At 43.1% G+C, this 23,976-nt stretch overlaps 2 protein-coding genes across 6 annotated transcripts; one reads left to right on the forward strand and one right to left on the reverse strand.

The window, feature by feature from the left end:
• Positions 1-1,972: 1,972 nt before the first annotated feature.
• On the forward strand, positions 1,973-22,364 carry LOC139386239 (lysosomal dipeptide transporter MFSD1-like). Of its 5 annotated transcripts, none has more exons than XM_071131730.1 (16): positions 1,973-2,203; positions 2,443-2,495; positions 3,002-3,114; positions 3,719-3,761; positions 5,985-6,052; positions 6,133-6,241; positions 6,355-6,457; positions 10,350-10,448; positions 12,308-12,419; positions 17,375-17,431; positions 17,706-17,898; positions 18,168-18,265; positions 18,436-18,548; positions 18,627-18,674; positions 18,869-18,935; positions 21,635-22,364. In XM_071131730.1, exons 1-16 carry the CDS (start codon positions 2,041-2,043, stop codon positions 21,795-21,797), a joined length of 1,602 nt encoding a protein of 533 aa, XP_070987831.1. In that variant the 5' UTR covers positions 1,973-2,040; the 3' UTR covers positions 21,798-22,364. The 5 variants fall into 5 exon arrangements, 3 of the variants coding, with proteins under 3 accessions (XP_070987831.1, XP_070987833.1, XP_070987832.1); XM_071131732.1 differs by having other exon boundaries at positions 17,706-17,862; positions 19,465-22,364; XM_071131731.1 differs by having other exon boundaries at positions 17,706-17,862.
• Positions 22,365-22,618: 254 nt separating this feature from the next.
• LOC139385422 (P2Y purinoceptor 4-like) lies at positions 22,619-23,614 on the reverse strand. The gene has a single exon (XM_071130473.1). It carries the CDS (start codon positions 23,612-23,614, stop codon positions 22,619-22,621), a length of 996 nt encoding a protein of 331 aa, XP_070986574.1.
• Positions 23,615-23,976: the final 362 nt, after the last annotated feature.

Here is a 23,976-nt window from a genome sequence, read left to right on the forward strand (position 1 = left end):
CCATTGATGAACATAGGGTGCCCATCAACTCTGTGGTTACATTTGCATCTCTCTGGCGGCTGGCTGTGATTCGCTGCAGATCCTTACACAGGAGTATCATTTTTGAGGCTGTCACATAGCTGAAAAGAGAGAACAGTAACTTATTAGTTCAGGATCATGTTTTGTCTACTGATACTACATTCTCATATACTGCTCATATACATACATAATACTGGATTAAATAATGATGTAGTAATAACTGCTTACTGTACCTCTCTCCACTGATCTCCACAGTGACCTGCTCAAAGGGTTCCAGGACTCTGCACACCTCCACCACCTCCCATTCCTCTTGGGTCAGAGCATTGACAATGGCCAGGGTAGAGATGATGGCATCCTTTGACTGAAGAAATTGCTTCAACATATAAAATGTTGAATTCCACCTTGTAGTGCAGTCTTGTTTAGGCCTCAGCTCAGGCATCCCCATCTGGCGTTGTGTAGACTTGAGTTTTTCAGCATCTACTGTGCTCCTGTGGAAGTATTCCACAGCTGCTTTCACTTTGTCCACAGTGGGCTTCATCACCTTCAGAGCATCTCTTACAATCAGGTTGATTGTGTGAGCAAGACATGGATGATGGGTCCATTTAAACATTTTCATGGCTTTGGTTGTTAGCTGCATTGTCGCTAACACAACAGACCACTTTTCCATCTACTTGCCATTCTCTGGCCACTCTCAACAGTTCCTCTGCCAAGTTCTCTGAGGTATGTCTGTCGCTGAACTCAAAGCAGTCCAGAAGACAGCTAGACATCGAAAAATCTTCAATGAAGTGACATGTAACCGACATGTAAGAAGTGGTTACCCTTGATGTCCAGCAGTCAGTAGTAAGGCAAACTGCAGTAGCTTTTTGGACTCTTTACCGCACTGAAGCCTGTGTGCTCTCGTACAGTTGTGGAATAAGTGATTTTGAAAGGGTTTTCCTGCTTGGTATTGTGTACATTGGATTTAGACTATTGCTATAATTTCTAAAACCCTCTCCTTCACGATCTAAAATGGCTGGAAATCGGTGGCAATCATTTTAGCCAATGCCATATGAATTTGGCCCTGTTTTGCTACAGACATAGACTTTGGCATAAACTGATCCATAGATGACTGCATTGCTGTGGGTCGCGGAGTAGGCCTACTTCACTGAGTGGATACATCTCCACGTGTGGAGGTGCTGGCTCCACCACTATCACTAGCAGGCCCTTAAGTTTCTCAATGCACAAGGTCCTCTACTCCGACAATTAGAATCGTTTCTAGTCATCTCTCCTCCTTCCAGGCTTTTTCATATTTGAACTTATATGGTGATTGGCATCTACACTTTTACCACGACTACCGGCAAAACATTTTGTCTTTCAATCACCCATGTGGGTATAACCAATGAGGAGATGGCACGTGGGTACCTGCTTCTATAAACCAATGAGGAGATGGGAGAGGCAGGCTAGGAATTACTTCTATTTTAGCCCTTGGCAACGCAGATGCTCGTTGGCGCCGCCAGCAGTGTTTCTACATTTATTTTGCAAGGCTCTCGCACTCCACGTTTCAGATCTGGTCAGCATGTTAGTGTGTGACTGTGATTGAGTTGGCTCGGCCCTCCCTCGCGCATCTTTGGTTCATTGGTTGACACTGCATGTCTGATTGACAGGAACAACAGGTGAGGCCGATAGTCTGAGCAGAAAGTCAGAACGAATGTGTGCGCTTGAGCATTTAGGCCTATACTATTATTTATTTTTTTCGTCCTTTGAATTAGTTAATTCTATTTATTTAAATATTTTGATTATTCATATCTTACATTTTTAAAATATTTTTATAAATAGTTTGGGCTCTTCTGATATGCGAGCCGGCTCCAAACGTTCACCGACAAGAGCTGGCTCTTAGAGCCGACTCGTTCGCGAACAACCCATCACTACTTTTGGGCTCCTTACTGCTGCGCTCAACCCGAGGCGAGTCACGTGGAGCAGTACGTCATTTGACTATCTGCGCGCTATTAACCTTTTCCCTTCCATTCCAAAACACAGACGAAGATGGCGGAAGAGCGACAGAAGCTTTTGGACGAGGAAGTGGGTATCTCTTCTTCAGGTCCCAGAAATGAAAGCGGACCGGTCAAACCGATGTCCGCGCTCTGTGACCCGAGACGACTGCTTCATCGCATTTTCGTCCTGCTTTTTATGTGCTTTCTCGGATTCGGTGAGCAGTGCGGTTCCATCAACTCTTTGGAGAAAGTTTAGGCTTCATTCAGCTGTCAGACTAATTGCTTTTGGATATCAGACTTCGTTGAATCGTTGTTAGTTTGGTTATCTTTCACCACGCCGTAGCCTTTTAAGACCGTATCAATCAAACCAGAGCGGGTTTAGAATGTAGCGGCACGTTGATGTACCAAACACAATGTATCAATTCTACCCACTAACAGCGTTACTTTGTTTCAGGAAGTTACTTCTGTTACGATAACCCCGCTGCTTTGCAGACTCAAGTCATACAGGTGAGGAAGGACGACTGAAGTTTCCTTCTGACACATGCAGAACTTTGGTGTCATGACAACGTCATGCCACCTTGTCGTCATTGTAGTCTAGCCTGCTGTATGCCAGAGCCTTCCTCCGATGCTTCAATATAGAAAATAACTTCACAAAATGTTTTGTAGTTATTATAAGGCTATGGCCCATTGTAATTATATGTGTAAGTCTGTTGACTCTTCATGACGATGTTGTAAACTTGCAGATAAGTGAAACAAAGCAATGTGTCGTCTTTGGTGTTTTGTCGGCACTAACAAGGAACTGGCTCATTAGAACTAGCATAGGTACGTTTCTCTATGGCTGTACTCAAAGATTTTCTAATACTGTAAACAGACCAATATCAGGTCATAGTTAGTGTATGGTTGGTCCATGCACTCAGAGTTCATATCTGTTTTCCTGCCTTTTTGTTTTACTTTTTCTAGTAATTTGGGCTTCCAATGCACTGACATTCTCTTTCCTCTCTGGTCTGCACCAGGACATGAAGCTCAACACATCCATGTTCATGCAGCTCTATGCCTGGTACTCCTGGCCCAACGTGGTGCTCTGTTTCCTGGGGGGCTTCCTGCTCGACAGGATCTTTGGCATCAGGTAGGACTACAGGTTACTAATGAAACATTACTGTACTAGCACATCATCCCTACATGGAATAGTTGTTTATTGCCTTCCAAGGACAACAGCTTTGTACAGGCGCAGACATGGTATTTAACCTCTTGCCTCCAGTGACAACCTGGTTACAGTCACACAACTCATGCATAGTGCTGTGCTGCTCAGAGCAAAAACTATGTGTACAATTCGTAGATACGGTGAGGTTTACACAATAGGGACCTTGTACGTCACATTTATATAATATGACAAGGGATTCTGTAATCACTCTGGTGCAGATTCCTGTTGGAGGTGTGTTTTCCCCCACACTCTCCTCCATGGACAATACAGCCCGTCTACCCACTGTAATATGGGTAGTGTTTGTCTTCCAGTGCTCTAGTAGGAAATCCCTAGTCTCACCATAAACCTCTGACAACAAAAGATGCTGAGGTAATTGTGTGTGTGTGGAGGATTAATCTGAATCTATGATGAACTAGGGCAGTCATCTCCAGCAACACAATGAGAGAGAACATTGTGATGAACATGTTCATATTCACTTCATATCATCCCCAACTTAGTTTTTGTCACTGTGCTTCTCCTATCCTGTTAGGCTAGGAACGATAATCTTCGCCTTGTTTGTCTGCGTTGGACAGGTAGGTAAACACCACATGATGGAGATTTGAGAGCTGCTCTACTTCAAAATATGTAGTACAAATTCAATTGGTTTATTTCCAGTGGTGTAATGTTCATGTATAAAAATACTTTAAAGTACAGAAGTAGTTTTTTGGAGTATCTGTACTTGACTTTTTACACGACTGTTAAGATGTTTGGGCCTCCCAGTTTGTGCTGTTCTTTGACGGGTGTAGTACACACCGTTGTACGAGATCTTCAGTTTCTTGGCCATTTCTCACATGGAATAGACATTTCTCAGAACAAGAATAGACTGGGTTTCAGAAGAAAGGTCTTTGTTTCTGGCCATTTTGAGCCTGTAATCGAATCCACAAATGCTGAACCCCAGATACTCAACTAGTCTAAAGAAGGCCAGTTTTATTGCTTCTTTAATCAGGACACCAGTTTTCAGCAGTGCTAACATAATTGCAAAAGGGTTTTCTAATGATCAATTAGCCTTTTAAAATTATAAACTTGGATTAGCTAACACAACGTGCCATTGGAACACAGGAGTGATGGTTGCTGATAATGGGCCTCTGTATGCCTATGTAGATATTCCATAAAAAAATCTGCCATTTCCAGCTACAATAGTCATTTACAACATTAACAATGTCTACACTGTATTTCTGATCAATTTGATGTTACTTTAATGGACAAAAAAAATGGGATTTTCTTTCAAAATTAAGGACATTTCTAAGTGACCCCAAACCTGAACTATTGTGTGTGTGAACACAGTTGAAGTCGGAAGTTTACTTATACTTAGGTTGGATTCATTAAGAATTGTTTTTAAACCACTCCACAATTTTCTTGTTAACAAACTATAGTTTTACCTGTGGATGTATTTCAAGGCCTACCTTCAAATTCAGTGCCTCGTTGCTTGACATCATGGGAAAAACAAAAGAAATCAGCTAAGACCTCAGAAAAAAATTTAGACCTCCACAAGTCTGGTTCATCCTTGGGAGAAATTTTAAAAATGCCTGAAGGTACCACGTTCATCTGTACAAATATTAGTATGCAAGTATAAACACCATGGGACCACGCAGAGATAAACGTACCTTGGTGCAAAAAGTGCAGAACAACAGCAAAGGACCTTGTGAAGACGCTGAAGGAAACGGGTACAAAAGTATCTAAATCCACAGTAAAACGAGCCCTGTATAGACCTACCCTGAAAGGCCGCTCAGCAAGGAAGAAGCCACTGCTCCAAAACCGCCATAAAAAAAGCCAGACTACTGTTTGCAACTGCACATGGGGACAAAGATCATACTTTTTGGAGAAATGTCCTCTGGTCTGATGAAACAAAATGCCATAAAAAGCATAAGAAGCTATTATCTGATGATAGCACAGCAGTAAACAGAGGGTAGCATATTTCAACCCTGCAGGCGCTACACAAAACGCAGAAATAAAATATAAAACATGCCTTGCCTTTGACAAGTTTCTTTTGTTAGCACTCCAATATGTCCCATAAACATCGCAATTGGTCCTTTTGTTCGATTAATTCCGTCCATATATATCCAAAATGTCCATTTATTTGGCGCGTTTGATCCAGAAAAAAACAGCTTCCAAATTGCGCAATGTCACTACAAAATATTTCAAAAGTTGCCTCTAAAAACTTTGCCAAAACATTTCAAACTACTTTTGTAATAAAACTTTAGGTATTTTTTAAATGTTAATAATCGATCAAATTGAAGACAGGTCTATCTGTGTTCAATACAGGAAGACAACAAACCAAGCTACTTTTCAAGTCTTGCGCAACTCTCAGTGTTACGCAGTTCCTAGATGCCCATACTTCTTCATTGCACAAAGGAATAACCTCAACCAAATTCCAAAGACTGGTGACATCCCATGGAAGCGGTAGAAACTGAAAAAGTTCCTAAGAAATAATGTTTCCCAATGACAACTACTGGACAGAGACCTAAAAAAAAAAACTAATCTGAATAGTTAGTCCTCGGGGTTTTGCCTGCTACATAAGTTCTGTTATACTCACAGACATGATTCAAACAGTTTTAGAAACTTGTGTTTTCTATCCAAATCTACTAATAGTATGCATATCTTATATTCTTGGCATGGGTAGCAGGAAGTTGAAATTGGGCATGCTATTTATCCAAAAGTGAAAATGCTGCCCCCATACCTTAAGAAGTTAAGCTAGCTTTACTTTTCAGCATGCCTGCTGTTTTTTTTCCACCACTTTTCCACCACTATTTCCACAGGTTATAGTTGCTGTTGGGGCACTTCTAGATCTATTCTGGTTAATGGAGATTGGACGCTTTGTGTTTGGGTAAGATGCTTTTTAGAGCTTGTCCTTGCTACAGCTACAAGCCACTTCTCTCCCCCTAACTAAGTGCTCTCTCTGGGTAGGATCGGCGGTGAGTCCCTGGCGGTGGCCCAGAACACCTATGCAGTGAACTGGTTCAAAGGGAAGGAACTCAACCTGGTGTTTGGTCTTCAGCTCAGCATGGCCAGGCTGGTAAGAACACGATGGAAGCTATGTATTACACTGTATATAAATACAGAAGCAAATACTTAAGGCATTATTTATGTGGCTGATCAGGGAGTGTTGGCTTGTCTCCTCTCCCTCAGGGTAGCACGGTCAACATGAACATCATGGGCTCGGTGTACAACCGTGTCGCTGACCTGGTAGGCTCGACAGGACACACCACTCTGGGAGTCTCACTCATGATCGGTGAGTTAAGTGTGTGTGTTGGTGATGCGTGGGTGAGCTGTTTGTTCACCCGCACCCGCCTACAACTGATAATAACCCATCCACAACCACCCGACCTATATCTGCTAAAGAGAAAATCTGAGGCCCGCACCTGACCCTTACCTGCAAATATCCAAAATGCGCTGGGCAGTTCATTTTTCTTTTCTTCTCTTAAACAATTTATTGAACCATTACATTTCTCTTGAGCATTTAAAAAGGCTTGCGCCTATTGAACAGTAGTCTATTATTTTACTAAAACAAAATGTGAAACTGTGAATGGACATCTTGTGGCGGACTGCCTGTCTGGGCTAATATACCGGTATATGAATTATTTGAAGAAGAAAAAATATATATCATGAAAAAATAGGTTTAGAAAATAGATAACACACAAGTTTAGAAAATCTAAGTACCAACTATCCAGTTATGAGGGTATAATTGTGTACTCTGTCTTGCTTTCTTTTGCAGCACTGTTAAGAAATGGAATAGGGTCCACTGTGCCAGGTTTCAGGTTGCGCCTGGATTCAACAACGCGCCCAGCAGTGCTGAAGATGCGTTCACTCGATGTGCTTGATGCCGGAACACAGAGAATTCTCTTTGCAAGAGTCCGGAGTTGAGCTGCTTCTCCCAGAAAGCAAGCAAACTTTCCCTAACACGATCTGCCAGGGAAAAGTGAGTGCTTCTAAACCTCTGGATTTCGTCGATCTCTTCGGCTTCTGTCTTGTCCTTCCGCTCCGTCAAGTTAAATCTTGGTCTATTTATGGAGTAGTTACTTGTGCTTCCAACAGTAATGTCAATATTTTTCAATACATTATTTGGCTATTAGACCATGAGGCATGGTGACACCATTTAGCAAGTAATAGGTCTATGAATATCTATAACCTACTAGTTTAGACTTACTTAAAGATTCAGGCCTATAGCAGTCTAAATCATAAAAATACCTAATAAGAATAGATTATTATTATTATTATATGTTATCTTGGATGAAATCCTCTGTCCGTGGTGCTGCAACTCCATCAGCGTCGACACAAGGCACCGTGGCTGGACAGGTCCGAGGTGCTGAAACTTGACTGGCTCTGTCAGTCTCCTGGCTTGGTCGTACATAGCGACTCGTTCTTCGTTGAGGTGCATCTTCAGTGTTTGGAATTTTGGGCACAGGAATGTGGCGAGTTTCCGAGTGGGAGTGAGCAGCATCTTCTCGGTGAGGACCTGCGCGTAGAGTGGATCCCCGCGTAGAGTGGATCCCCGCGTAGAGTGGATCCCCGCGTAGAGTGGATCCCCGCGTGTTGGCTCAGTGTTTTAGTTTGTAAAACCAGAGCATCACCAAATGGAGAGCGGGGTACTTCTCTCCTTCTAGCTCTAAAATTGCTGCCTTGAAGACTGACAGGAAGTCGATGAGTACTCAGCTCATCCTGGTAAATGCCCTTAATTCAACCCAGTTGGTCTCTGTCTTTGAGCAATTGCCGTATTTCTGTTTACTGCTTGCTGACCGACTTCAGCATGTCGGCCTTCAAACTCCACGCTGGTGATGACAACGCAACTTTTAAGTTGCCAATCGTCGGTCCAAAAATGGCGCGTAAGCACGGTGTATGCTCTTCTCTTGAAATCATCCGTCCACATGTCTGTGGTGATGGCAACGCCACCGTCATTTAAAGTGTTTTTGATTGATTTGAGACAGTGTAGACTTCTCTGTTGCAGCCTGTTGTTTGGCTCTCTTGTCTGTCTGTGCGGGATGATAGAGTTGGTGTTGACCGCTCTATAACAGGCTCCAATGTTAATAAGTCCCTGTGCCATGGAGGTGAAGCCCTTTCCCGAAAACAATGTCCACACAAACATCAACGAACTTGTATGTCACCTGCGGTGGTACGTTTTTGCTTTCAGAGTACATGTAAGATGAGATGGGCTTGGGGCTGGAGACCTGACCTGCTGGTACGCGGTTCGGCTGGTTGGGCCTGCTCTGTCTGCAGGTATGACGGGCCATATTTGAAGTCTTGTGACTGTCTAATTTGTATAGTGCCTCAATCATCACACATAACACAGGCTGCACTGCTATCATCCTCTTTTACCAATTCAACAAATCTTTCCCAAACATGGCTTTTCTGGCCCTCCCTTTTCCTTATTTTCACCTCTCGTTTCTGCAGCTTTTCTCTTATTGAATTCAACTTCGACACGGTCCTTTTTGTCTCAGTGGATTGATGTTAGTTTTCTGCCCAAGTTCCCAAAAGCATTTTGGAGATTGGCACATGTATTTGGCATGCACACCATTAGGCCCTATATCTTAGGCTTAGGCACTAATGCCAGATACAAAATATGAAACTCAATGTGGCCTATAGATAGGAACAAGAATATATACATTTATGGATTTTTATAATGAATTGTTTCTCTTTATTCAACCCGCCCGCCCTTCATCCACACAATATTTCATGACCCTACACCCACCTGCCCCCCAATATAACCATAGGGACTGCGGGTTGTGAGTCAACCCTCGCATCAATAGCGTGTGTGTATTTTATTAGGATCCCCATTAGCTGTTGCTTAAGCAGCAGTTACTCTTCCTGGTGTCCACATTAAACTTCACATAATATAGAACCACACATTGTGTGTGTGTGTGTGTGTGTGTGTGAGAGATGCGTGTCCACATTTGATCAGGAAGAGAGTGAGCTAGATTTCCAGGTCTGCTGTCTACATTGAGCCTCAGGTTACATATCTCTCTCCAGCTGCATCACCATACCATTTCTATCACAAATGCTCTCTAATCTCAGCACTGATAGAGGGATGGATAAAAAAAAGGGGGGGAGACTAAGAAACTGAGAGAGGAAAAAATTTGAAAAATTAAGCCTGTGAGATGGGTCTAAAATATCCATACCCTACTGTTAGTTCAAACCAAAACCTACCTACTTTAGACACATCCTGTACTTATTGAAATTTCACCTGGTTAATAGAGAATATTTGATGGACCACAGACCCCTCTGCTGTAGAGAGGGGATATGATGTGAAAGACTTCGAGAGGCAAATCAAAAAAGAATTGGTCACATACATGTTAGCTGGTGTTATTGCAGGTGTAGCGAAATGCTTATGTTTCTAGCTCCAACAGTGCAGTAATATCTAACAACAACAATATACACAAATCCAAATTAAAGGAATGGTTATATAAATATTTGTACGAGCAATGTCGGAACGGCATAGTATATACATATGAGATGAGTAATGCAAAATATGTAAACATTATTAAAGTGACATGTTCCCTTTATTAAAGTGGCCAGTGATTTCAAGGCTATGTATATAGGGCAGCAGCTTCTAAGATGCTACTGATGGCTTTTTAACAGTCTGACGGCCTTGAGATGGAAGCTGTGTTTCAGTCTCTCGGTCTCAGCTTTGATGCTTTCATTCTCTCGCCCAACAATCGACCACCTCCAAGAAATTGAAAGCATTCCGGCAACAGCTCTCGACACTAAATCCAAAGTAAAACTTTGAGCTACTTTGTTATCTAATTACTGTGACTGTTGGGCCTAAGGAAGCAGATATAAAAAAAAAACATGAGCTGAGAATAATAGTTTGTGTGGAGGTGCTGACTAACGGCAAATAAAGTCGCACACTCCATGTATAATCTCCCAGGAATTGAATGGGTATTTACCAATGTCTCGGCATCACTGTGCCTTCCTAAGGAAGCAGTCATGTTTATTTAGACTAAACTAGACGGGGCTTTACAGATCCTTCCCAGGCTCTTCTCTTGAGGACTTACCCTGTGGTGCTGCTGTGGGTTCATGAGACACACCTACCTGTTCATAGCTGATGATTTCCTGTCTCTCTCTCCCTTATCCCCTCCTCACCCTTTCTCTCTCTTGCTCTCTCCATCTCTCTCTTTCTCCTTCTCCAGCTGGGGCGACCTGTATATTCTCTCTGGTTTGTGCTCTGGTGTTGGGCTATCTGGACAAGCGAGCCGAGAGGATCCTCAACAAGGAACAGGGAGGGACCGGTGAGTTAACATGGCACTCTGTGACCACGTCAGATGCGTGTTCCAATCAGAGCTGAATAACACCGGGTAATGACATTGACAGGGATGACGGTCATTATCTATGGTTATCATGTCCACTGAATTCTGACAGCATTAGTGTGAGGAGGGAGGTGATGGAGGGTAGGTTCCTTCTACTAATCTGTTACCTGTCACCATTAGCCAATCTTATTTTGCCTTGATGAATTTAGTTGATTTAACTTATGGCTGCAATCCCGATACCGGGATCGATATGACAACTACTAGTGAAAATAGAGGGCGCCAAAATTCAAAACCACAAATCTCATAATTACAATTCCTAAAACATACGTGTCTTATATAATTTTAAATCTATTTTCGTTGTTAATCCCACCAAAGTGTCCGATTTCAAATAGGCTTTTCAGCGAAAGCACTACAAACGATTATGTTAGGTCTCCACCAAACCACAATAAGCACAGCCATTTTCCAGCAAAATATAGCCTTCACAAAAACCAGAAAAAGATAATTCAAGGTTAGTGATTAATTTTATCTTCATCAGATGACACTCATAGGACTTCATGTTACACAATACCTGCATGTTTTGTTTGATAAAGTTCATATTTATATATAAAAAAATCTGAGTTAGATTCACTAGTTCCAAAAACATCAAGTGATTTTGCATAGCCACATCATTCAACAGAAATACTCATCATAAATGTAGATGATAATATTGTTATACACATGGAATTATAGATATACCTCTCCTTAATGCAACCGCTGTGTCAGATTTAAAAAAAAACTTTATGGGAAAAAAAATGCATGCAATAATCTGAGACAGCGCTCAATTTAAAAACACCACAGCCACAAAGATAGCGTCAACGTAAACAAGAAATTAGATGATAAATATTCCCTTTCCTTTGATCTACATCAGAAAGCACTCCATGAATCCCAGGTCCACAATAAATGTTTGTTTTGTTCGAAAATGTCCGTTATTTAGGTCCAAATACCTTCTTTTGTTAGAGCGTTTGGTATACATATCCAAACGCTAATTCTGGTCAGCGTTATATTGGACAAAAACTTTAAAAAGTGATATTACCAGTCGAAGAAACATTTCAAACTAAGTACAGAATCAATCATTAGGATGTTTTTAACATATAGCTTCAATAAAACTCCAACCGGAGTATTCCTTCTGGTCTTCGTGAGCCATGGAACACAAGTGACTACCATGAGGAAAAAGTGGGATCACAAAATGGCTGCTTGATGGACAGCTGATATATTCGGCTCTCATTCACTCCCACAACAACATAGAAGCCTCATTCTAATTTCTATTGATGGTTGACATCTAGTGGAACCCCTAGGCAGTGCAACATCATTCATATCTCAAGGGGATTTCATTGGGGAATACATACAAGCTCAGATTTCTGACTTCCTGTTTTGATTTCAACTCAGGATTTTGCATGCCAATATGAGTTCTGTTAAACTCACAGACATCATTCAAACAGTTTTAGAAACTTCAGAGTGTTTTCTATCCAATACAAATTTGCAAATATTAGCAACTATGACTGAAGAGCAGGTATGGGCATCCAAGCTACTCAATACTGCCCCTGCAGCCATAAAAAGTAGTTCTTTATCCACCTGGGAAACCTCCAACTCCCAATTGTGTTGTGTGAAATCTTGTTGTCAGAATTGATCATTGTGAAGGTAGCCTGTGTTTCCCTTGGCTGGCTCTAGTGTGACCGGGGCGGAGGCCAGGGGTCGTAGTACTATTTCCTGTGGGTTATTGACTGGCTGTTGTCATACCTCTTTCCCAAAGTGATCTTTAGCCAAGACTGGTTCTGTGTGTTGAACATGTTCTGTGTGTGTAGGGGAAGTGATCAAGCTGACGGATGTGAAGGACTTCCCCTTCCCACTGTGGCTCATCTTCATCATCTGTGTGGGCTACTACGTGGCCATCTTCCCCTTCATCGGATTGGGACAGTGAGTAGCACCCAAACCATCACTCATCATGTCTTATCAGCCAAAACCATCACCAAATGGCCTGCTTTTTATCACAAGCCCGTCCCCTCGTTCAAGCGTGTCCCCTAGAACACAATGTCTCTTCTCTGTCATGTAAAATACCTCGGATAAATATTATCTTTAGTTACTCTTTTAGAATATAATCTTTAATTCCATTTCTCCCTGATTAAAACATGTACAATGCCTTGCGAAAGTATTCGGCCCCCTTGAACTTTGCGACCTTTTGCCACATTTCAGGCTTCAAACATAAAGATATAAAACTGTATTTTTTTGTGAAGAATCAACAACAAGTGGGACACAATCATGAAGTGGAATGACATTTATTGGATATTTCAAACTTTTTTAACAAATCAAAAACTGAAAAATTGGGTGTGCAAAATTATTCAGCCCCCTTAAGTTAATACTTTGTAGCGCCACCTTTTGCTGCGATTACAGCTGTAAGTCGCTTGGGGTATGTCTCTATCAGTTTTGCACATCGAGAGACTGACATTTTTTCCCATTCCTCCTTGCAAAACAGCTCGAGCTCAGTGAGGTTGGATGGAGAGCATTTGTGAACAGCAGTTTTCAGTTCTTTCCACATATTCTCGATTGGATTCAGGTCTGGACTTTGACTTGGCCATTCTAACACCTGGCTATGTTTATTTTTGAACCATTCCAGTGTAGATTTTGCTTTATGTTTTGGATCATTGTCTTGTTGGAAGACAAATCTCCGTCCCAGTCTCAGGTCTTTTGCAGACTCCATCAGGTTTTCTTCCAGAATGGTCCTGTATTTGGCGCCATCCATCTTCCCATCAATTTTAACCATCTTCCCTGTCCCTGCTGAAGAAAAGCAGGCCCAAACCATGATGCTGCCACTGCCATGTTTGACAGTGGGGATGGTGTGTTCAGGGTGTTGCTTTTACGCCAAACATAACGTTTTGCATTGTTGCCAAAAAGTTCAATTTTGGTTTCATCTGACCAGAGCACCTTCTTCCACATGTTTGGTGTGTCTCCCAGGTGGCTTGTGGCAAACTTTAAACAACACTTTTTATGGATATCTTTAAGAAATGGCTTTCTTCTTGCCACTCTTCCATAAAGGCCAGATTTGTGCAATATACGACTGATTGTTGTCCTATGGACAGAGTCTCCCACCTCAGCTGTAGATCTCTGCAGTTCATCCAGAGTGATCATGGGCCTCTTGGCTGCATCTCTGATCAGTCTTCTCCTTGTATGAGCTGAAAGTTTAGAGGGACGGCCAGGTCTTGGTAGATTTGCAGTGGTCTGATACTCCTTCCATTTCAATATTATCGCTTGCACAGTGCTCCTTGGGATGTTTAAAGCTTGGGAAATCTTTTTGTATCCAAATCCGGCTTTAAACTTCTTCACAACAGTATCTCGGACCTGCCTGGTGTGTTCCTTGTTCTTCATGATGCTCTCTGCGCTTTTACCTGACCTCTGAGACTATCACAGTGCAGGTGCATTTATACGGAGACTTGATTACACACAGGTGGATTGTATTTATCATCATTAGTAATTTAGGTCAACATTGGATCATTCAGAGATCCTCACTGAACTTCTGGAGAGAGTTTGTTGCACTGAAAGTAAAGGGGCTGAATAATCTTGCACGCCCAATTTTTCAGTTTTTGATTTGTTAAAAAAGTTTTAAATATCCAATAAATGTCGTTCCACTTCATGATTGTGTCCCACTTGTTGTTGATTTTTCACAAAAAAAATACAGTTTTATATCTTTATGTTTGAAGCCTGAAATGTGGCAAAAGGTCGCAAAGTTCAAGGGGGCCGAATACTTTCGCAAGGCACTGTATTAACAGTTGGTGACCATGTAATCTAGTCCTTTGAGTGGGTAGGAAAGATAAAGGGACTCTGAGACCTGAAATAGCCTTGTTAAATTACAATAGCTGTGTCTGATCAATAGACAGACAGACTGTTACAGGGCAGAATAGTACATCTCTTGGTATAAAAGATAACCAATCCATAAGCAAAGAGAGAACAAAAGTGGAGAGAGAGATACGGGGGATGGTGGGAGGAGAGAGAGATACGGGGGATGGTGGGAGGAGCGAGGGATACGGGGGATGGTTGGAGGAGCGAGGGATACGGGGGATGGTGGGAGGAGCGAGGGATACAAATTAAAATGAGGCTCAGTAGTGTGTGTGGCCTCCACGTTTCTGTATGACCTCCCTACAAGCCTGGGCCTGCTCCCGATGAGGTGGCGGATGGTCTCCTGAGGGATCTCCTCCCAGACCTGGGCTACCTCTGGCGAGCACATGGAGGGCTGTGCAGCCCCCCCAAAGAAATGCCACCCCACACCATGACTGACCCACCGCCAAACCTCATGCTGGAGGATGTTGCAGGCAGCAGAACATTCTCCACGGCGTCTCCAGACTCTGTCACGTCTGTCACATGTGCTCCGTGTGAACCTGCTTTCATCAGGGCGCCAGTGGCGAATTTGCCAATCTTGGTGTTCTCTGGCAAATGCCAAACGTTCTGCACGGTGTTGGGCTGTAAGCACCCACCTGTGGATGTCGGGCCCTCATACCACCCTCATGGAGTCTGTTTCTGACCGTTTGAGCAGGCACGTGCACATTTGTGGCCTGCTCGAGGTCATTTTGCAGGGCTCTGGCAGTGCTCCTCCTGCTCCTCCTTGCACAAAGGCGGAGGTAGCGGTCCTGCTACTGGGTTGTTGCCCCTCCAACGGCCTCCTCCACGTCTCCTGATGTACTGGCCTGTCTCCTGGTAGTGCCTCCATGCTCTGGACACTAAGCTGACAGACACAGCAAACCTTCTTTCCACAGCTCGCATTGATGTGCCATCCTGGAAGAGCTGCACTACCTGAGCCACTTGTGTGGGTTGTAGACTCCGTCTCATGCTACCACTAGAGTGAAAGCACCGCCAGCATTCAAAAGTGACCAAAACATCAGCCAGGAAGCATAGGAACTGAGTGGTCTGTGGTCACCACCTGCAGAACCAGTCCTTTATTGGGGGTGTCTTGCTAATTGCATCTAATTTCCACCTGTTGTCTTCCATTTGCACAACAGCATGTGAAATTTGTCAATCAGTGTTGCTTCCTAAGTGGACAGTTTGATTTCACAGAAGTGTGATTGACTTGGAGTTACATTGTGTTGTTTAAGTGTTCCCTTTATTTTGAATAGTGTATATATCACACACACACAGAGCTCTGGAAAAAATTGAGACCAATGCAAAAAGTTTCAGTTTCTCTGGATTTAGTATTTATAGGTACAGTGGGGCAAAATAATAATTTGCAAATAAATTCATTAAAAATCCTACAATGTGATTTTCTGGATTTTTTTTCTTCTCATTTTGTCTGTCATAGGTGAAGTGTACCTATGATGAAAATTACAGGCCTCATCTTTTTAAGTGGGAGAACTTGCACAATTGGTGGCTGACTAAATACTTTTTGCTCCACTGTATGTATTGGTTAAAATGAACACTTTTGTTTTATTCTATAAACTACTGACAACATTTCTCCCAAATTCCAAATAAAAATATTGTCTTTTAGAACATTTATTTGCAGAAAAGGACAACTTGTTGAAATAACAAAAAAGATGCAGTTGTCAGACCTCGAATAATGCAATGAAAATACTTAGGAAGAGTTCAGAAATCAATATTTGGTGGAATAACCCTGATTCTCAATCACAGCTTTCATGTGTCTTGTCATGCTCTCCACCAGTCTTCCACATTGATGTGTTGGCTGACTTTATGCCACTCCTGGCGCAAACATTCAAGCAGCTCAGCTTTGTTTGATGGCTTGTGACCATCCATCTTCCTCTTGATCACATTCCAGAGGTTTTCATTGGGGTTCAGGTCTGGAGATTGGGCTGGCCATGACAGGCTATTGATCTGGTGGTCCTTCATCCACACCTTGATTGACCTGGCTGTGTGGCGTGGAGCATTGTCCTGCTGGAAAAACCAATCCTCAGAGTTGGGGGACGTTGTCAGAGCAGAATGAAGCATGTTTTCTTCCAGGACAACCTTGTAACGTGGCTTGATTCATGAGTCCTTCAGGAAGACAAATCTGCCCGATTGTAGCCTTGCCAAAGCACCCCCAGATCATCACCAATCCTCCACCAAATGTCACAGTGGGTGCGAGACCTGGAGAGGCTTTCAAGCCACACTGTCTCGTACCCAATTTGGTGGAGGATCAGTCTGACAACCTCTTTTTTTGTTATTTTGACCAGTCATTTTCTGCAAATAAATGTTCTAAATTACAATATTTTTATTTGGAATTTGGGAGAAATGTTGTCAGTAGTTTTATAGAATAAATACAGTGGCGATGCCTGCTGAGCAAATAAATGTCAAATACAAATTGTCAGACTCAAGTCACCCAAGTCAGACTGTTCACTCTGCTACAGCACGGCAAGCGTTATCAGAGCTCCACGTCTAGGACCAAAAGGCTCCTTAACAGCTTCTACCCACAAGCCATAAGACTGCTGAACAACTAATCAAATGGCCACCGGACTATCTTCTATTCCCCCCACCCCTTTGTTTTTACACTGCTGCTACTCGCTGTTTATTATCAATGCATAGTCACTAGACGCTGCATCTTAGTGCAAGAAGCGTCACTGCAGTCCCTGGTTCGAATCCAGGCTGCATCACATCCGGCCATGATTGGGAGTCCCGTAGGGCGGCTCAATTGGCCCAGCGTCTTCCTGGTTTGGCCGGGGTAGGCCGTCATTGTAAATAACAATTTGTTCTCAACGGACTTGCCTAGTGAAATAAAGGTTAAATAAAGGTAATAGCAGCATAAAGAGTACATTGGTCTGAGCTGTGAGGATTGCCAATAGGACAGGAGCAGGGATGTGCTTAATGTGGTGGTGGGATGTGTTACAGTGATCGTATGGACAGACTCTGGTCTGCTGTGACTGACTGTCCTCTCACCTCTGTCTGTCTTCCCCTTGCAGGGTTTTCTTCATTGAAAAGTTCAACTTCTCACCAGCTGAAGCAAGAGCAATCAACAGGTAACGCACAGCACTTCACCCCAGTCTGAGATGCTAGAGTAATTCAATAAGACAAGTGATCTCATTTGGACGGAGTGAGGCCTGTGTTAGTTCTTCAAAATGAGGTTTGTTTTAGCTCTCCTCACCTCAGGCTAAGAACTGCCACAACACATTATAACTATACGTTTCTCTATCCCCCTTCTAAACACTTTCTCCTTTCCCTTTTCTCTTCCTCCTCCTCCCTTCCTCTCCTCTCCCTCCGTATCCCTCTCTCCACCCTCTTCTTCTTTCCCAGTATTGTGTACATCATCTCGGCCCCAGCCTCTCCTGTGTTGGGCTTCATGGTGGACAGGATAGGGAAGAATGTAATCTGGGTGCTGTGTGCCGTCGTCACGACGCTCATAGCCCACATGATGCTCGCCTTCACCTTCTGGAACCCCTGGATCGCCATGGTGATGACCATTCTCCATTCGGTTACCGTTAGAATGGTACAGAGTGGTTCACAGCAAAATATGCCCTTGGGGACATTTAGTAGTATATTCACTAGACACCTGGTGTATGCAGTGATTAGCAACCTTGGATCACTGGCTCCTTGAACACTCAATTTGTTTAGTCCTGCAAGACAACATCAGATTTTCAATGAGTTTATATATATTATATAATATATAATGTAGTTGTATTGTGACTGGGTAACCAGGTATAGTGAATGGTGTTGGTAACAGTGTTGATAACGGTACTGTGTATCTGTGTCCTCCAGTCCCTGTTGGGTTTGTCCTACTCCCTGCTGGCCTGTGCCCTGTGGCCCATGGTGGCCTTCGTGGTGCCAGAGCATCAGCTGGGGACAGCCTATGGCTTGTAAGTATACTTGCTCCTACCCACCCCTTCTGTCTGACCAGAAAACATCCTCATACCTACAGGCTTTTGCATTCTGGCCACCATCATTTGTGCCTATGATGATACTGCTGTTGATGGTGACGCTGCTGTTGATGGTGGTGGTGATGATATATGGCATTCCTACCTCCCAGCATGCAGTCCATCCAAAACCTGGGCCTGGCTCTGATCTCCATGGCAGCAGGATCTATTCTGGACAACAAGGGATACCTCTTCCTGGAGGTCTTCTTCAGCGCCTGTGTCTGCTGTGAGTAAAACTTTTATGTGTCTGTGTGTGTTGAGTCAACCAATAAATCTGGTCTCTCTCTCTCTCTCGCTCTCTCAGTGGCACTGATTGCAGTAGTGATGCTGTACTTTGTTGATTGTCTACGAGGTAAGAGAGATGGGAGCGGGCCTCCTGCTCCCCTGACACCGTTACACCACTCACTGTGGAGCGTGCCTTATGATATCATCACTAACCATGCTCTTTGATATTCCTCTCCTGTTCTCTCTCCCCCACCCTTTCTCTTTATGTCCTTCTCACTCTGTTTCCTCTCCCTACCACTCTCTCCCCTCCTCTCTCTTCAGGAGGAGATCTGAACCTCTCAGCCTCTGCCCGGGCAAAACTCCTGAAGTGCTCCAATTCAGATTCAGAGTGAGTATCCATGACCTTTCACCTCCCCCCCCTCTCTTCCTCTCACACTCAATACACAAGAGCCACTGAACGTTAGGTTCTCAACCCACTCATAAGGAGAAAGGCAAGTTCCTATTATCAATCTATTATTAAACATCCAACTGGTGCTGGATTTTAAAAAAAGCCTGCAACTGTGATATTCTTCACTAGAGTTCCCAACCTCTCACCTTATCTGAAGGCTCAGAGAAAGTTGTAAGAGAAACTCTACCATATATGATCCCAAGTGGGTTTAATGAAAACATTTGAGAAAAGCCATTTCAGAGGTTTGTAGTTAACATTCTGAATGAACATGTGCAAGCTTAGTAGATCATATGACTGCTCTGGATTGAGTAAAAACGGGATGAAGTTAAGGTTTCACTTCTCTACTGCCCTTGTTGAATTGTTGATAAGGATTTATTTTCTAGTTTGCTTTTGGTGTGTGTGTGTGTGTGTGGCTGTGTGCAGAATACCCCAGACTAACGCATTGGCCCTGTACTGTGTTGTTTTCCAGGTGAGCGTGCACACAGTCTTGGGCCACAGCTGTCAATCACCCCCTAGGGAGCCTACTGGCTCCTCCCATCTGCACACTGACCCATTCCTGCAATGTAACTGATCCCTCCCAACAACATACTGACCCATCACAGCTCAGATGCTGACCCCTCTGCTCTGACATCACATACCAACTCCTCCTCACTGACTCCTCCCTCCTGTGGCTGTGTGAGGGCTGGCTAATGACTGACTGGTGTTTATGTGCATGCTTTGGAACCTCAAACCTCAGCACCAATCACACTTTAATGTCAGTAGAGTGGAGTACCAGAAAGCACTTTAAGCTGACTTTTTGAAAGGTTTTTAAATGTCTGTGGAACTAGGCCCCAGGCTGAGTGACTTTTACTTCAGGGATGTAAAGTTCTTCACCGATAATGTACGCCTGGATGTGTCTTATTGCTTAGCAAAATCATCTATGCTATAAGAGGTGAACGAACTGGTTCAATATTCTTAGAAAAGATCTTTTAAGCATCTTTCTAAAACCAGGGTGTTAGAAAGGACTTAATTGTCCATCAATGTTATATTATGCATGTTTTGTTAAATGTATATTGTTCGGAAAGGTCTTTACATTTTTACTTCAGGTTTTTGATCATCTGAAACAAACAGTTGGTGTGCTTAACTTTTAAACACCCACAAATGAATAATCTGTGTAATCATCATGGAGAAAATGTCAAACTGGCAACCGCAAAACCAACCCATCTCCTTTCTCGGCGTTTGCATACAGTGAGGTCATTCTCAATAGTAATCATATACGCATCATCTAGTTTGACAGATTTATGCTGGAGCATTTCAGAATCTGCATTGTGTTAAATTCTTTATAGCGCCGTTCCTTCATTAAATTCCTTTTCTCTTGGCTCGTAAAACTTGACTCTCTGTCACACCATCAAGGCTAAGGCAGACCTTGTCAAAGTGATAAAGGAATTTAAAGGGGAAACATTTTTGATAGTATTCACCCAATGTATAATTGCGTTCCATTTCTTAACTTTTAACTCAAATTTTGAATGCAGCAGTTTTTAGTGACCTTCATGAAAATGACCTGGCTTATGTCTAAGAAGAAGAACTTTGAAGAAACCTAAAACATTGCGAAAGGGGGACACCTAGTCAGTTATACAACTGAATGCATTCAACTGAAATGTGTCTTCTGCATTTAACCCAACCCCTCTGAATCAGAGGTGTGGGAGGCTGACTTAACATTGGCAATTGGGTGGAAACCCTCTTTGCTGTACAACTGAATGAAGGATAAATATTTTTTTTGCTGATATTTATTGACCACTCTCAGGAAATTGCCAAGAGACACTTTCATGTGTTGAAAACCACTAAATCAAATGATAATTCTGTCAATCACTTTTGATGATAGTCGTTCTATTGTAATGAATGATCGCTTCAAATTCTTTAACCCTGAATCAGTTGTCTGCCGGACATCACGAGCTTTAACTAAGTGGCTTGCCGTAGCATAGTATTAGGTCAAGTATTGTGGTGGAGGAAGCCTATCCATATACCACTAAAGTTGTGATGGCTGTTTGTCTTTGTTAGATCCAGAATAGTCTCTGTGTAAATTGCAATGAGTGCTGTCTGTTTAGAGTTGATCTCTGTAACAGCTCTAAATAACATATGTGTTCTATGGGTACTACTGCCTAGAGCAAAGATCTCCAACCCTGTTCCTGGAGAGAAATTCATATTTTATTTTTTGCAATAAAAAATGACCTCAAACTACATGTTGTACTTTTAGGCAATTTTAAATTGCCACAGTTAAATTTATGAAGGAATGAAAAAAATGCCTGTTTTTGTTACATATGTTCACTGTGTTTGTTAAAGAACATTATCAGGCCATTGTGTCCTTGCCAGAACTGATTGTCATTCTGTCGGATCAAATGTACTTTTATTTACTACAGTATTGCCTCAGGACGGCAAATAAACTTTTGTATTTTTACCATGATGATTATGCCACTCCCCCTGCTGTCCTTGTAGAGTTGAAAGGTGTCAGAGGGTCAGTCAGCAGACTGGGGAAAAGCTGGCCAAACTCAGGCCCATGTCTGGTTTTGGCCTGCGCAACCGTTACCTGTCCAGACTAGGAGCTCAGGTACACACAAACACCATATGCAGATGGATGCTAAATTCCCTTCTACTTCCTCCAGCTCCCAGATCACTGCTGTACCCCCCCCCCCCCCCCCCCCCTTGTCTTCACTGGCACACAGTGAAGTGATGCGGCCTACTCTGCACAACCCCCCTCAACTTAGAAATTCAGCCTGTGTCCATGTCTCTGGACAAAAGGTACTTTCAGGTGTTGACCTGACGTAGAACTGATAAGCTACTGCTGTATTTTGTATATGTTGCTGTGAAGCCACACGTGTGCCTTTTTGTTTCTGTATTACTGTTTCTAAGCGAATCACAAAATTACATTTGATGGTGTAAATGAGCTACTATATACATCGTAACTATGTTTGTATCTTGAAAGTACTATTTGGTGTAATAATGTATGTTTGTACAGTAAGTGTGAAGTCTTGAGTAAGTTTATTTATTTTTTGTCTGCATGGCCCTCAGAAATGTGGATATGGTTATCAACTGTGCCAGCAGCAGAGGGCACTATTTATCTGTGATACAATATGAAAGTCAACGTTGGAGTCCATCTGAGTTTGAATGGACTACCTTTCGTTGCACATGCCTACAGGTGAAGATGTTACCTTCATGATTGAATACAGCCATTGCCTTTATTGGTATGTGACTGAGAAATGTGTATGTAAATTGCACTATATTTAAGTGTCAGTAAGATATTGAAGGTGTTTGCTTTGGTATTGTAATGAGTTCTGTACTTTGTTGTTTGTGAAATGGAAAATCATGTGGTTCCAATAAACTATCTGAGAAAGAGATGTGCTGTGTGTTATTTCCAGAATAGGGGACAAAGGCCCTTAAGAACACATCAGATAATCAGTCTTTTAACCTCTTGTCACTTTGACTGAGTGGCAGAGTATAGTCCAGTAGAGGCTAAGATGGACCCATCTGTATGTAGCAGGGCTGCCTGACCAAATGGGTAATTCTGTGCCAAAAGGCGTAGAACAAAATGGGCCGTTCACCTACTAAAATCAAATAAGAATTCTGACTTGCAGAGAAAAAGGAATCAGTCACTGATTTCTGGCAGTACCAGACACGGTGGGTACTATATCTGGCTGTACTGTGCACACCAAGGGATGGACCATCTTACTCCTAAATAACTGGGCCCAGAGCTGCTTCCGTTGCCTGTCTGAACCCAGGAAGTACAGCAGTGGGTTTGCGCAGCTGTTGAAGCTGACCAGGGGTTTCCATATCTTATAGCCGATCATCACCAAGTTGATGACTCTACAGTCACTGGACACATAGACGCGTATGAACAGGCACACTATCCGCGCAATGTGATAAGGCACAAAACACAGCACGAACATCAAGCACACCGCCAGAATGGTGCGTATGGACTTGTTTAGATTCTCTGTCCCTACCTGTGAGTTGTCCCTTCCAGCCCGGTAGAGCACTCTCATCATTGAGCAGTAACAGATTATAATAATCATGAAAGGTACCAGAAATCCAACCACGTCCAGAAACATGTCGTAAGGAAAGTAAGTATACAACTGGCCAGGGTTGGTCATTTCATAGCACACCGTCATGTTGTTGATGAACCCGGTGTGGGCAAATAAAAGAGTTGGTGATATCTCCAGCATCACCAGGACCCAAACCGAGCCAGACATCAAAACAGCCAGGTTTTTGGTCCTGAAACGGAGTGCAGTAATCGGGTAGCACACACCGAGGAACCGGTGCACGCTGATGCACATGAGGAACATCATGCTGCAGTGGAGGTTCGTACAGAAGAAGAATCTGACGATTCTTTGATTCTTCCATACGTCATCCATGGCATAGCTGACAATGAGCAGCGGCAAGGACAGCACGTACAGCAGGTCAGCCACGGCCAGGTTGGTCAGGTAGATGACAGAGCAGCTCCAGGTCCGGGTCCGAAAGCACACCACCCACAGCAGTGCTCCATTTAGGGTCAGACCCAGAACAAACACCAGGCTGTAGGTCAGTGGGAGCAGGATCCTTTTATAAGAGTCCGAGATCGGACACAAGGTGAAGTTATTGTTCCCATTCATATTGTCACAGCCACATAGGTCACCTGGATGTCTTTTGAAGTCAGCTGATCTCTCGTCTCCTCCCTCAGGTCTCCATTGGAGAGCCTCTTTCACCTGGGTTTACCCAAGCTTGTCTTCAGTGATATCCAGCATGAGTTCTCATGCCACACTGCCTAAAGACTGATACATCCAGAGATGTACCTGGCTTTAAAATGACTGAATGCTTGTATCACTGTTTGTTAAAGCCTTGTGTCTCTTTACCCAAGCCTTAGCCTGTGTGCCATTACTAAGGCATCAACGTCTCCTGGACTAATGGGCAAATAAAGGACGCGCTCCAGGAATCGATTATTACCAGGGCTACATAAACCTTGCACAGCAGAGTC

This window comes from Oncorhynchus clarkii, chromosome 27, assembly GCF_045791955.1.
Source record: "Oncorhynchus clarkii lewisi isolate Uvic-CL-2024 chromosome 27, UVic_Ocla_1.0, whole genome shotgun sequence".
Lineage (NCBI taxonomy): Eukaryota > Metazoa > Chordata > Actinopteri > Salmoniformes > Salmonidae > Oncorhynchus > Oncorhynchus clarkii.